General features: G+C 44.2%; 1 protein-coding gene across 6 annotated transcripts in view; it reads left to right on the top strand.

Moving 5' to 3' along the window:
• Tanc2 (tetratricopeptide repeat, ankyrin repeat and coiled-coil containing 2) overlaps nucleotides 1-7,564 on the top strand; it is a 341,666-nt gene extending 334,102 nt beyond the window's left edge. For all 6 annotated transcript variants that reach the window (XM_010637504.1, XM_010637505.1, XM_010637506.1 and 3 more), the window contains 2 exons: nucleotides 986-1,086; nucleotides 2,678-7,564. In XM_010637504.1, coding sequence (XP_010635806.1) covers nucleotides 986-1,086; nucleotides 2,678-4,652 — 2,076 coding nt within the window. In that variant the 3' untranslated portion in view covers nucleotides 4,653-7,564. The remainder of the gene's footprint in view (nucleotides 1-985; nucleotides 1,087-2,677) is intronic.
• Nucleotides 7,565-11,607: the final 4,043 nt, after the last annotated feature.

The raw sequence follows: 11,607 nt of genomic DNA on the forward strand, positions 1-11,607 counted from the left end.
ACTCCTTAGGTACTTTCAAAGCCCCAGAAATAATTATTATCCCAGAAGAATGAATGAGATGAGAAACTGTAAGGTTGGTAGATGGCCCATATAAATTGGAACACTTTTATTCTAGCACTACCTTTGTTCAGAAAGCTAGGAATTACCTCCCACAGGCCAGCACTACACTAAGTACCAAAAGTCTGTCTCCTTCCACAGAAATTTTCCCACTATTTTTTTTTTAATTTGCCTATCCCCTAGGCCCTTTGTTCTGCCTAAAGCTTTGTTTTCTGCCTCAAGAATCATAAGTATAACCAGAGGCTACAGTACTACACTATGGCTTTGACATTAAAAGAAGAAAACCTTCCCCTTTAGTTTAGTATTTAAGGGGATCTTAAAGACTATGGACTTTCTAACTCAGCATTGTCCCCCACAAATCCCTGTTCCCAAGGATTCTCAGAGTGAGAGTAGATAGCTCAAAGACCATGTTCTTCTAGGGGACTTTTAGGAATAGCACAGACCCACAGCCAGAATCCTCTTTCTCCCCCCGCCCTTTTTTTTTTTTAGTGTTTCATAAATAAGGAACCAGGCAAGAAGAAGATCAGGCTAGAAAAGCCTCTGTGAAATGAGAAATAAAATTTGCATCATATATGCATGTGGAACAAGACTTCAGGTTTCTAGCTTCAGGATTTTCACTGTAAAGGATTGGTGTTGGGCTTCTGAGCTAAAAATAATTTGCTGAAAACACAAAGAGATGCCAAATTAAGTGTTTTAATACTCTGAGCACATAAAGTTCAGTGATCAGTCATAGGGTCACTCAGGGCAAGGGCAGAAGGAAATTTTCAGTCTGTGGGCCATGTGGCCAGAGCCATGTCAGGCATGTCCAGAATTCCAGGTGTTCCATCCATAAATGTCAAAGAAATGTACATATAATTTGTTTTATTCCCAAGTTGTCTATTTTTTATATCTCTTCAATGACTCATTTGCACACCTATTGTAATGACAGGATTTTGGAATGGCGGAGGAATTTGCTACTAAGGCCCTGGAGCTGAAACCGAAATCTTATGAAGCTTACTATGCAAGAGCAAGGGCAAAACGCAGCAGCAGGTGAGAAGAGAGAGAGAGGGTGAAAAGCAAGAGGTCTCTTTTCTGAAAATCTGGCCAAGGCAATGAGGGCCACTCTGGGGCATATGTACCCAAATGTGTCAGTGAGGCCCAAGCTTTGGGGACGGCTCCTACAGCATTGCACTCAGCTCAACATCAGTAAGTCTTTTGGGCTGTGGAGACCAAGAACAATTAACTTTGGGAGAAAAGTAAAGTAGATAATGGCACCTTCTTCCAAAAAACCTCTGACATGTCTCAATCACTTTTCAACCCCAAAGCAGAGAGCGTAAAAGGGACACAGATGACTTAAAGAGATCACTTAAACAAATTATCCCACCGACCCTTCTAGAGGGAAAGGCAGGATGAGTCACCTACCATCATAGACTCCTCTCTTTTCTTACAGGCATTTGGGGATTTCCTGAATTATTAGTCTTTCTTTTGGGGCTCTCCTCAAGTCTGGTGGCATCAACCCTCCTCATCTGAACACCACCCCCAACAGACACACACACACGCACACACATACACACAAAGAGGTCCTGGTGCCAGGATTGAAGAAACCCAAGAGAAGTACTGTCCACATTCCTTGTGCCCTCTGCTGTAGTTTATCTTCTGAGTAGGAAAGCCTCCAGAAAGGCCTAGAACCTGCCGTCAGTTTCTTTGCATAAGTTGTCACTATCCTTGATGTCTCGTGCCTGACACCACCCCTTCTCTCAAACTCTACTTAGAAAATGCTTGCTTTGGGTTCATTGCTATTACCAGGGAGATATTCAGCCATGAAAATCAAACCCAGACTGAGGCTAGTGATGATGCCAGCAGTGATATTAGTCTTAACCACCTGAGGTGACAAAGTGTTTACAGCAACTTAGCCATTAAATTCTTTCTCTCTGGATTGTTCCTTTCCCACAAGATCAGTTGCCCCTTTTCCAGGCAGTACTAATAGAGAGAATGGGACTATCTCTCACAGTTCATTTCCTCATTTGTAAATTAGAATCTTCTTAGGATGAGCTCAGAACCGACCTGAGTTGCCTGGTCAGCCTAATATCGGCCAGCTCTGACCTAGCAGAATGAAACAACACTGTGGTGGGGTGAGGGACAGAAAGAGCAGAGTACAGGGTTCATGCATAAGATGGAAAAGTCCTAAAATTTACAGCCAAAATATTAAGAATATGAAGAAAATTTTCTGCTGGATCAGCAAGATTTTGAATATTATAATTACTGTTTTATTCCTAAGCTGCTTGACAGTGACACTGTAAATGACAACCCCACCCAACCCTCATACTGCCTGGTGTGCATTTGAGCACTAAGAAAATCTTCCTGAAGGGCCTGGCTGGACTGACACAGTGGAGACTTTTTCTCTGCTAAACCCAGAGAGGCAAGAAGGAAGATGAAGGATAAAAGGGCTAAAGAGTCATTCTGGATTCTTCTAGAATGATAGCACACTTATTTCTTTCCTTACAAATTAAACTAAACCAGGACACCCCAGACTCCCACAAGTGCCACCACAGTTCCCTGAAATAGTGACCGTTTACAGCTCCTGGTGATTCCTGGTGATTCAGAGTAATTTCAGTTCCTGTGTTTGCATTTTGTCAAGCAGACAGTTTGCAGCGGCCTTAGAGGACCTGAACGAGGCCATCAAGCTATGTCCAAACAACCGTGAGATCCAGAGACTCCTCATGAGGGTAGAAGAAGAGTGCAGACAGATGCAGCAACAGCAGCAGCAACCTCCACCACCACCACCACCACCACAGCAGCAGCCTCAGCAGCAGTTACCGGAAGAGACAGAACCTGAACCCCAGCATGAAGATATATACTCCGTACAAGATATATTCGAGGAGGAATACCTGGAACAGGATGTTGAAAATGTTTCCATTGGCCTCCAGACAGAGGCTCGGCCCAGTCAGGGGCTCCCAATAATCCAGAGCCCACCCTCCTCTCCAGCCCATCGGGATTCAGCCTACATCTCTAGCTCACCTCTTGGCTCTCATCAGGTTTTTGACTTCCGGTCCAATAGTTCTGTTGGCTCTCCCACTAGACAGGGATATCAGTCCACCTCACCTGCTCTTTCTCCAACTCACCAGAACTCTCATTACAGGCCTAGTCCACCACATACTTCCCCAGCTCATCAAGGTGGATCTTACCGTTTTAGCCCCCCTCCTGTAGGAGGGCAGGGCAAAGAATACCCAAGCCCTCCCCCTTCCCCTCTTCGCAGAGGACCTCAGTATCGGGCCAGCCCTCCAGCTGAAAGCATGAGTGTCTACAGATCCCAGTCCGGTTCACCTGTGCGCTATCAGCAAGAAACAAGTGTTAGCCAGCTTCCGGGCAGACCAAAGTCTCCATTATCCAAAATGGCCCAGCGTTCCTACCAGATGCCTCAGCTTCCCGTGGCAGTTCCCCAGCAAGGGCTCAGGCTACAGCCTGCTAAGGCCCAGATTGTGAGAAGCAACCAGCCCAGCTCAGCAGTTCACTCAAGCACTGTCATCCCCACAGGAGCATATGGCCAAGTTGCCCATTCAATGGCCAGTAAATACCAGTCTTCACAAGGAGACATGGGAGTAAGTCAGAGCCGGTTGGTTTATCAAGGATCAATTGGGGGAATTGTAGGGGATGGGAGGCCTGTGCAGCATGTCCAAGCCAGCCTAAGTGCAGGTGCCATCTGTCAGCATGGAGGGTTGACCAAAGAAGATCTTCCACAGCGACCTTCCTCCGCTTATCGAGGTGGCATGAGATACAGCCAGACACCACAAATTGGGCGTAGCCAGTCAGCATCCTATTACCCAGTATGTCACTCAAAACTAGATTTGGAGCGTTCCTCCAGCCAGCTAGGTTCCCCTGATGTGTCACATTTAATCAGAAGACCTATCAGTGTCAACCCTAGTGAAATTAAGCCCCACCCACCAACCCCCAGGCCACTGCTGCACTCTCAGAGTGTGGGCCTTCGCTTCTCCCCATCTAGCAATAGCATCTCATCCACCTCCAACCTGACTCCCACCTTCCGGCCTTCTTCCTCAATTCAGCAAATGGAGATCCCACTGAAACCGGCATATGATAGGTCATGTGATGAGCTGTCGCCAGTATCTCCCACTCAGGGAGGTTACCCCAGTGAGCCTACCCGATCCAGGACCACACCATTCATGGGGATCATAGATAAAACAGCCCGGACTCAACAGTACCCCCACCTTCACCAGCAGAATCGGACCTGGGCCGTTTCATCAGTGGATACCGTACTCAGTCCCACATCTCCAGGCAACCTGCCTCAGCCTGAGTCCTTCAGTCCACCATCATCTATCAGCAACATTGCCTTTTATAATAAAACCAACAATGCACAGAATGGCCATTTGCTGGAAGACGATTATTATAGCCCCCATGGGATGCTGGCTAATGGGTCCCGCGGAGACCTCTTGGAAAGAGTCAGCCAAGCCTCCTCCTATCCCGATGTGAAGGTGGCTCGGACCCTACCCGTGGCTCAGGCATACCAGGACAACCTGTACAGGCAGTTGTCCCGGGACTCTCGACAAGGGCAGACATCCCCTATCAAACCAAAGAGACCGTTTGTGGAATCTAATGTTTAAAAGACATTTGTTGGAGTGAGACCCATATGTTTTCACTGCACATTTTCAGGCTTGGTTTCCACATTGAGGTAGTTCTCTGGCTTAATTTCTCATGTAATTTATGTGTGGTGTTCAGAGGTGGCAGCCCACATGCTGAAATCCTTTGCATGCAGCCAACTGGGAAGCTGGCCTCCAGAAAGCCAGGACTTCAGTTTCTCTGGTCTGTGCCCCAGCCACATGCTCTCCTCCCTCTTCAGATGCCAACAAGGAGATTTCTGTGCTGTGTGCTCTAACCCAGGGAGATCAGACAACACTGGTCAGCTTTTTCCAGGAGACAATCGCTTTCACTGATGTTCTTGTTGTATAAATGTCTTTTTTCCTTTTTTAAAAAGTAAGATGTTCTTGTTCGTTTTCTTCTAGGAACTTTAGAAAAGAGCGTGATGCCCCTTTGCCTTTGCATTCTTATCCAGTGCTATCCAAATAGCCAGCCCCAGTGCATTCCTGTGCCATGGTCTCCTCCCTAGACTCCAGCTCCCTGCAGTCACCAGGTCTAGAATGTTCATTTGCATTATTGCTGGTCTTCCTATGGGGTAGAAGGGTCAAGGAAACAGAAGAAATAAGTCTTTCAGATTAGAAGAAAAACAGCATAATTATTTGAAGCATCGCTACAGTGATTTTCCAAGAGGCATTTTAAGGACATTTAGGAAACAGCCAACCCTTTAAGTGCATCAGTCAGCCATGGAAATTCAATGAGTACCATGGGCATTTTTATAAAGAATTCACTGAGAATTATTCTTATCTTTTAAACCAGCAATTAACCACTAAAAGCTGCTGATTTTCCAAGGGTAGGAAAGGGAATAAATACAGAGAGAGAAAACAGAACAAAAGGTTCTGGATTCTCAGCAAAATGTTATAGAGTATCTGTTCTGTTTTAGATACTGAAACGTCCCTGAGCATCAGATTCCACAAAAAGCAAGCTATTCCTGAGGGTTGTCTGGTGTAATAATCCCAATTGTTGTATTTTCACTGAGAGCATACTCTTGTTTTACTGACCATACTCTGTTTTCCAACCCAGATTGTGTTGAGAAGAACTTGGTTCTTCACAAAGCTGATTGGATCTTCTTGGGACTGTAAGACTGATTCTGAGGGCTTCCACTCAAGGCCATTGCATTCCATGCCAGTTGTCTAATTCCATTTCAAGATTTATAGTTTCATCATTCACTACTAGAAGAATTGTTTTCTTTTGCTAGGGGTGTTTGGGGAGTTGCTATTGGAATATCAGACACAGAAAAGAGTGTTTAAGGTTGAAGACCCTTTCAGTCCTATTTTCTAGCCCTTAATGGGGACATGAGACAGAAAAAAAGTTTCCTCTCCAGTCGTTCTTTACACATCTTCTAGGTCTTGTGCTTGTTTGGTAACCTAACCTGTGATTGAATGAGGCCACTATGAAATGGACAGCAAGAACATTGAAACCAAAGCCTTAGCATGGTCATGTTACTGGCTGCACATCAGCCCTTGAAACTAAGTGGCTCAACCCAATAAACTTAAACAGCTGAAACTAAACAGAAGAGCATTAGTTCCCTGTTGTTAGAAATAATTCTGCTCTTGTTAGTAAAGGGCTATAGGAAGGGAAGTTTCCTGAATAAAATCTAGTTGTGACCAGACTCATTTGTAGAAGTCCTCTCTGAAAGGATCATTAAGACATGAGGAGCATAAAACAGAATTCAGAAACATTTCTTTACTCATTAAGATCCTGCCAAGTAGATGGGCCTCCTCAGCCCCAAGCCTAAGACAGCCTAACCCCCATACTCATCTCTGTTCGTGGAACAAACAACTGACCCAACTGCAGAAACGTAAGGACTGCCTCTTCTCAAGGAGACCAGGGTGGGACTCTATCTCCTTACTTTTCTGTATCTCACATGAGGAAGAGAAAGTGTGGGCTGGAGGTGTAGCTCAGTAATAAGAGTGCCTGCCTAATGTGTAAGGCTGCAGGACTCCCAGCTATAGGCTGATACCACAGCTTCATACTTCATTTCCTTTCTTTCTTTTTTTCTGATGCTGGGGATTGAATCTGTAGCTTCTCAGCTGTCTTTTTGGCCAGGTCTCAGACGTGTTTATCTGTTTGCAATTTTGTCCTATTTAAATCACCTCTCAGTGGGGAACTGCTACATTTTGATGAATTTCTCAGCCTATTAAAAAAGTGCCCCTACCTGTTTGGAATGCCACACATACCATCCACACTCACCTGGTATGGTAGGTGGGCAATTCATGTGGTTTTACAAATATGCTACATCTCCCCAAGGTTTTTCTTTCAGTTTTCCAGGACAAATGAGATTTAGGGACTACATCCTATTGGGCAAAAATATCAACTGTCAAAATGCAGTTTTTTTAGCCATAAGAGGGAGTGACTATCACTATTGGGGCCCGTTGTTTTACAGAGACACATCGGGAATTTATTGGGGTAGAAGATGAAGTTCTTCCTTGGAAGCTGACTGTGTACCCTTTTGTGCTATTTCACTGCCATGGGATGATCTTAGTACTGTAATTTAGAGATGTTCCTTCCTCAACAACAGGCATTTGCTGAATCAATGTCTGGCTTCAGGTGGGAGGAAATTTTTCAAATGAAGCTGGTTAAATTCCACTTACCCAATCCACATCACTCTGAAATGGAGATAGAGGTAACAAACTTCAGCTTATAAGTTTCTTACCAAATCATATGTTCCCTTTGCCCACAATTCTTGCACTAATGGGTTTCCATCACATCATGTCTATAAATGGGTGCACTTTACTGTTTGAATTTGTAACTCTGATAAATACTGGATATTTAAGTGTGAGTAGTGTCTTTGTTAGGAATTAGCAGAATCGCTCTTGTCATTTAGTGTATTTTTCAAGAAAAGGAAAAGAAAGAAATCAAGCAGTGAATCACAGCATTTATAGCACAAGAAATAACTGTTGTATATAAGCATCAAAAAGATTAAGAATTTTTAAACGAAAAACTTTGCAGTGATTTTAAAGTGCTTTTCCAGCAATTTTCTTAGGGACTCCTGAGACATGGTTACTTTATTTACTGGATCAGTAAGGCACACAATCAACAATTAAAAATAAATGTTTATTTACAAAGTAAAGGAAAAACCTGTGTAACATGAGAATTTGGCAAGGACAAAATGGAGACCATTTTGTATCTGCTGTTGTAGCTGTCCGGGTTGCAGATGTGCACTATTAAAACTCCCAAGTTAATAGAGCACAAACCCTTCTTGTTCCTCTCCCATGTACCCTCTTTTTAGATGTGTTTAAACTTAAACGCGATGGCTCAGGAAAATTCCACAAATTAGAATCATGTACAGTACCCAGGTTGTTGTCCAGATATACAAGTTTGCTAATTTTAGTTAAGCCTGGATTATTAAATACTTTTCCTAAATTATTATAAATGGAACACCCTAGAAAAAGGTGTTCTTGATCCTTATATTGTATAATAGTTTATGAATCCCTCTAAATATTGGTATTTTTATATTCCAGAGATGTGCCCAAATAGAAAAATTAAACATTAATCAGTATCTAATTTAATATCCATAAGTATTTTTCCTTAGATTTTAGTCATAAACAGTGGGATATGTGGACGTCACCTGTGCTTCACCGTGCTTTACCACTCAGTAGGTGTCACTGTGGCTCTGCACTGTGCTTGTCTGGTAGCAAAGAAAGACAGCCTTCCCTCAGAGGAGCTGCTTTCAGGGCAGCAAGTAGGCCATAGGTGGGGTTCAGGAAGAAGGGAAAGGCCTAGAAGGGTCTTCATGCATCTATGCCAGTTACAATAAGACAGACTCTGAACACCACCTGCTTTGGAACTTCATCCAGGAATAGGCTGGGAGAAGGTTGAATAGCACTCCCTTGCTCTGATAGATGGCTAGGTGTGGAGAGGAACCTTTCTTCCCCGTGATCATCCCTCCTTTCAGCCTCCCAACTTTTATAACTCTAGAAATATCACAGCTGAGTGGTTTGAATCAAAGAAAGTTATTTTTCTACTACAGAAATGCCTTGGAAAAAACCAGTTGCTCATTGAATCTTTGCCACAAAATGGAACAGGCGCCCCCCCCCCAGGAGGCAGGATGTGCCTGCCCATGCCTGGTTTCTCGTCTCCCAGTGCTCAGCAGCCTCGCTCACCCTGCCTGTCTGTCCTCGGGCTGCCACTTCTCAAGAAGCTGACCTGCAAAGGCAGCCCACTGCTGCCTCCACACCAGGGGCCATGCCTCAATGGGAGATGTGGCTTCTCCACTTCCTCTAGGAATTCCAGATTGACCATCTACCATGACTAACAACAATGAACAAAGGGCTTAGGGGTAAGAGCTACCTACAAAGACGTGTCATGGAAACCTTCACCATGCAATGCCTTGAACTCAGCTCTGACTGCTCCCAACAGAAGGTGGCTGGCTGGGGGCCTGGACTTAAGCACAATGGGGCTGGTGGAGCCACTGTGCAGAGCTACTTGAATAATCACTGGGTCTTCATCAACTCCTTTTGTATACAGACCACTCAAGGGCTGAAGTGTTGGTAACCTTCATTTCGGTGTCCAATGCCTCACAGCAGCTGAGCCACCCTGAGATGCTCGTGGCCACATGATGGCCACAGTCAGAGCTTTGAAAGTCAGTACCAAATGAATGCATAATTGGACACCAAAAATCAAGTGTTACTTTCATGTTTCCTCACCCTGTCATCTCATTTCTTCCTGCTGATTCTGTGATACCTACACTAAACTGACCAGTCAGGTTGTAGCTGGATGCTTACAGATGCAGGCCAGCATTGCTCTCATTTTTTCAGATAGACCTATTCTGTGGAAAGGAAGTGGCTTAGCTGCTTTGATTTTGTAGCACTGGTGGCTGAATTTTCTTTTGCTAATCACTAACCAGAAAATCTGGCTAAGAGGACTCAACTCACTCCCATCAGTCTCCAGGACTAGACAGAGTTATTCTGGAAAATTCCGTACTTGAATGTACCTGCCTTATTGTGTATCACTTTTGGGGGAGGTGGGGGGGTTAGAGATGCTGGCCCAGATCTCCACTCCATTCATGGGTTGTTTCTGTAAGTTACAGTTCCTGTTGTTGTTCTGTGTTGTTGTTGTTGTTGTTTTTGTTTTTTACCTTTGGCTGATTCCTGCTGAGTGGGGCCAGTTCCTTGTCAGGCTCAGGGCAGGTGCCGTTCTCAGGCGTGGCCTCCTTTCCATCTAGCACAGCATCTGTGTCTCTGTTCTGTCTCCTCCAAATCCAAGATGATTTTAATTAGTACAGACATGTACAGTCTACAATTAAAGAGTGATTTGTACTAATATAATTTTGATTCTTCCTCTTTGCTGTCCTTTCAAGACACTTGCTGGAAAAAGCTTTAATGCACTTAGTTTTCCTTTAGGTTTTCTATAACTCAGATGTAAAGGACTTTCTCTGTACAGTATATTATCCAGTGCATGTTTATTCTCTATCCTGATATATAGAACACCACACAGTTGTGAACTCGTGCAGTGGGGATGCCCCACACCCAGCGGAGCCCTCCAGCCCCGTGTATAAGGAAGACATTTTCCTTTGCTGTACTTGCTTGAGCAGTTTTATTGTCTGTACATGTGAGCTGTGTGAGATAGATGTGAAAAGTTCAAATGAATGCATTTTCCTGCCCCATGTATACAGAGCGTCATCTGTATAATGAACTGTATGTATGAAAGCAAATGTACTTATTTATAAATGGTTAACACTAGGAAAGACCTGGCATTGTGGTGCTTTTCTCCTTCCAGTATGCTTTCTCCAGGAAGCTGACATCTAGACTCACCCTTCTAAGACCGCAGGGCTGAGGATGCCACCCCCAAGGAAGAATTTGGTGGGTTAACCACTGGCCAGTCCAGTTACTTAAATATAGGATGACCAAAAGGGGCATATTTCTCATTAATTTTTATAAGCAGGAAATACTTAAATATGACGATTTTATCAAACTTAACTCAATACAAGAATTGGTTGAAATGACGCCTGCCCAAGCAACACTCAGGATAGTGCCTAAAGAAACACACTGTCCGAGTGGTGCTCAGGGTAAATGGTTAAGGCTAAAGTGATTTGCTTGGTCTGTTGAGGGATGTTCAGAGTCACCCTTTCTTCCTTCGAGTCAGTCCAATTACAGAGCATCTCCTGAGTTTACTGTGATAGGCGTTTGAGGGATCTGAGCACAAATAAATAGTTCAAGGGAACTTTCAGCAAGGGTTTTCTTCCGCAGAAGCTATACCAAGGGAGACCTATGGTCTTCTCATGTCATTTATAATAGCTGGAGCTGCTATCCAGCTATCTTACCAAAATTCAAGGCTGAAGTGGGCTTGCAATCAATTCAAACAGAGACGGCATGCCAAGGATGAGGGCAGCTGGTGTCATAGATTCAGAGGCTAATTTGGCCAAAGCTGAACCCATAGCTTTGAGTAGCTTTAATTTTTCTTCAGAAATCTGGCCAGACTTCTAGTCCTCACCATAAAGAGAGCAAAGCAGCTGCGGTATAAACAGAAGTTGCAAGTTTCCTGAAACTGACTCAACATCTTTAAAAAAGTGGCCCCGAGCCCTGCAGCCTTTCCTGCCTAACTGCAACCTTTTGTCTACTCCAGGGACGAGCAAGGAAGGACACAGCTTCCTCTAGACATCTGATTATGCTAAACAAACATTCCTGCTGAGTGGCTACATCCACTTTCCCAAACAACCAAAGCCCAGAGAAGCAGGAAAACTACATGGCCACACATGGTCATCCCAGTCTGGAAACCAGATCACCTTCAAAGAGCAGAGAGACCCCTAAAAAGAACCACCTGCTAGTTCTGAAAGCCATTAGTTATTTCATTAGAAATCAAAAGCAAGGGCTGGGGATTTAGCTCAGTGGTTTGGTGGCCTGCCTTGCAAGCGCAAAGACCTGAGTTCAATCCCCACAACCAAAAGAAAAAAGAAATCAAAAGTGAATACATGTTAGCAAA

The sequence above is a fragment of the Fukomys damarensis genome, unplaced genomic scaffold, assembly GCF_012274545.1.
Source record: "Fukomys damarensis isolate Sample0158 unplaced genomic scaffold, DMR_v1.0_HiC HiC_scaffold_23, whole genome shotgun sequence".
Lineage (NCBI taxonomy): Eukaryota > Metazoa > Chordata > Mammalia > Rodentia > Bathyergidae > Fukomys > Fukomys damarensis.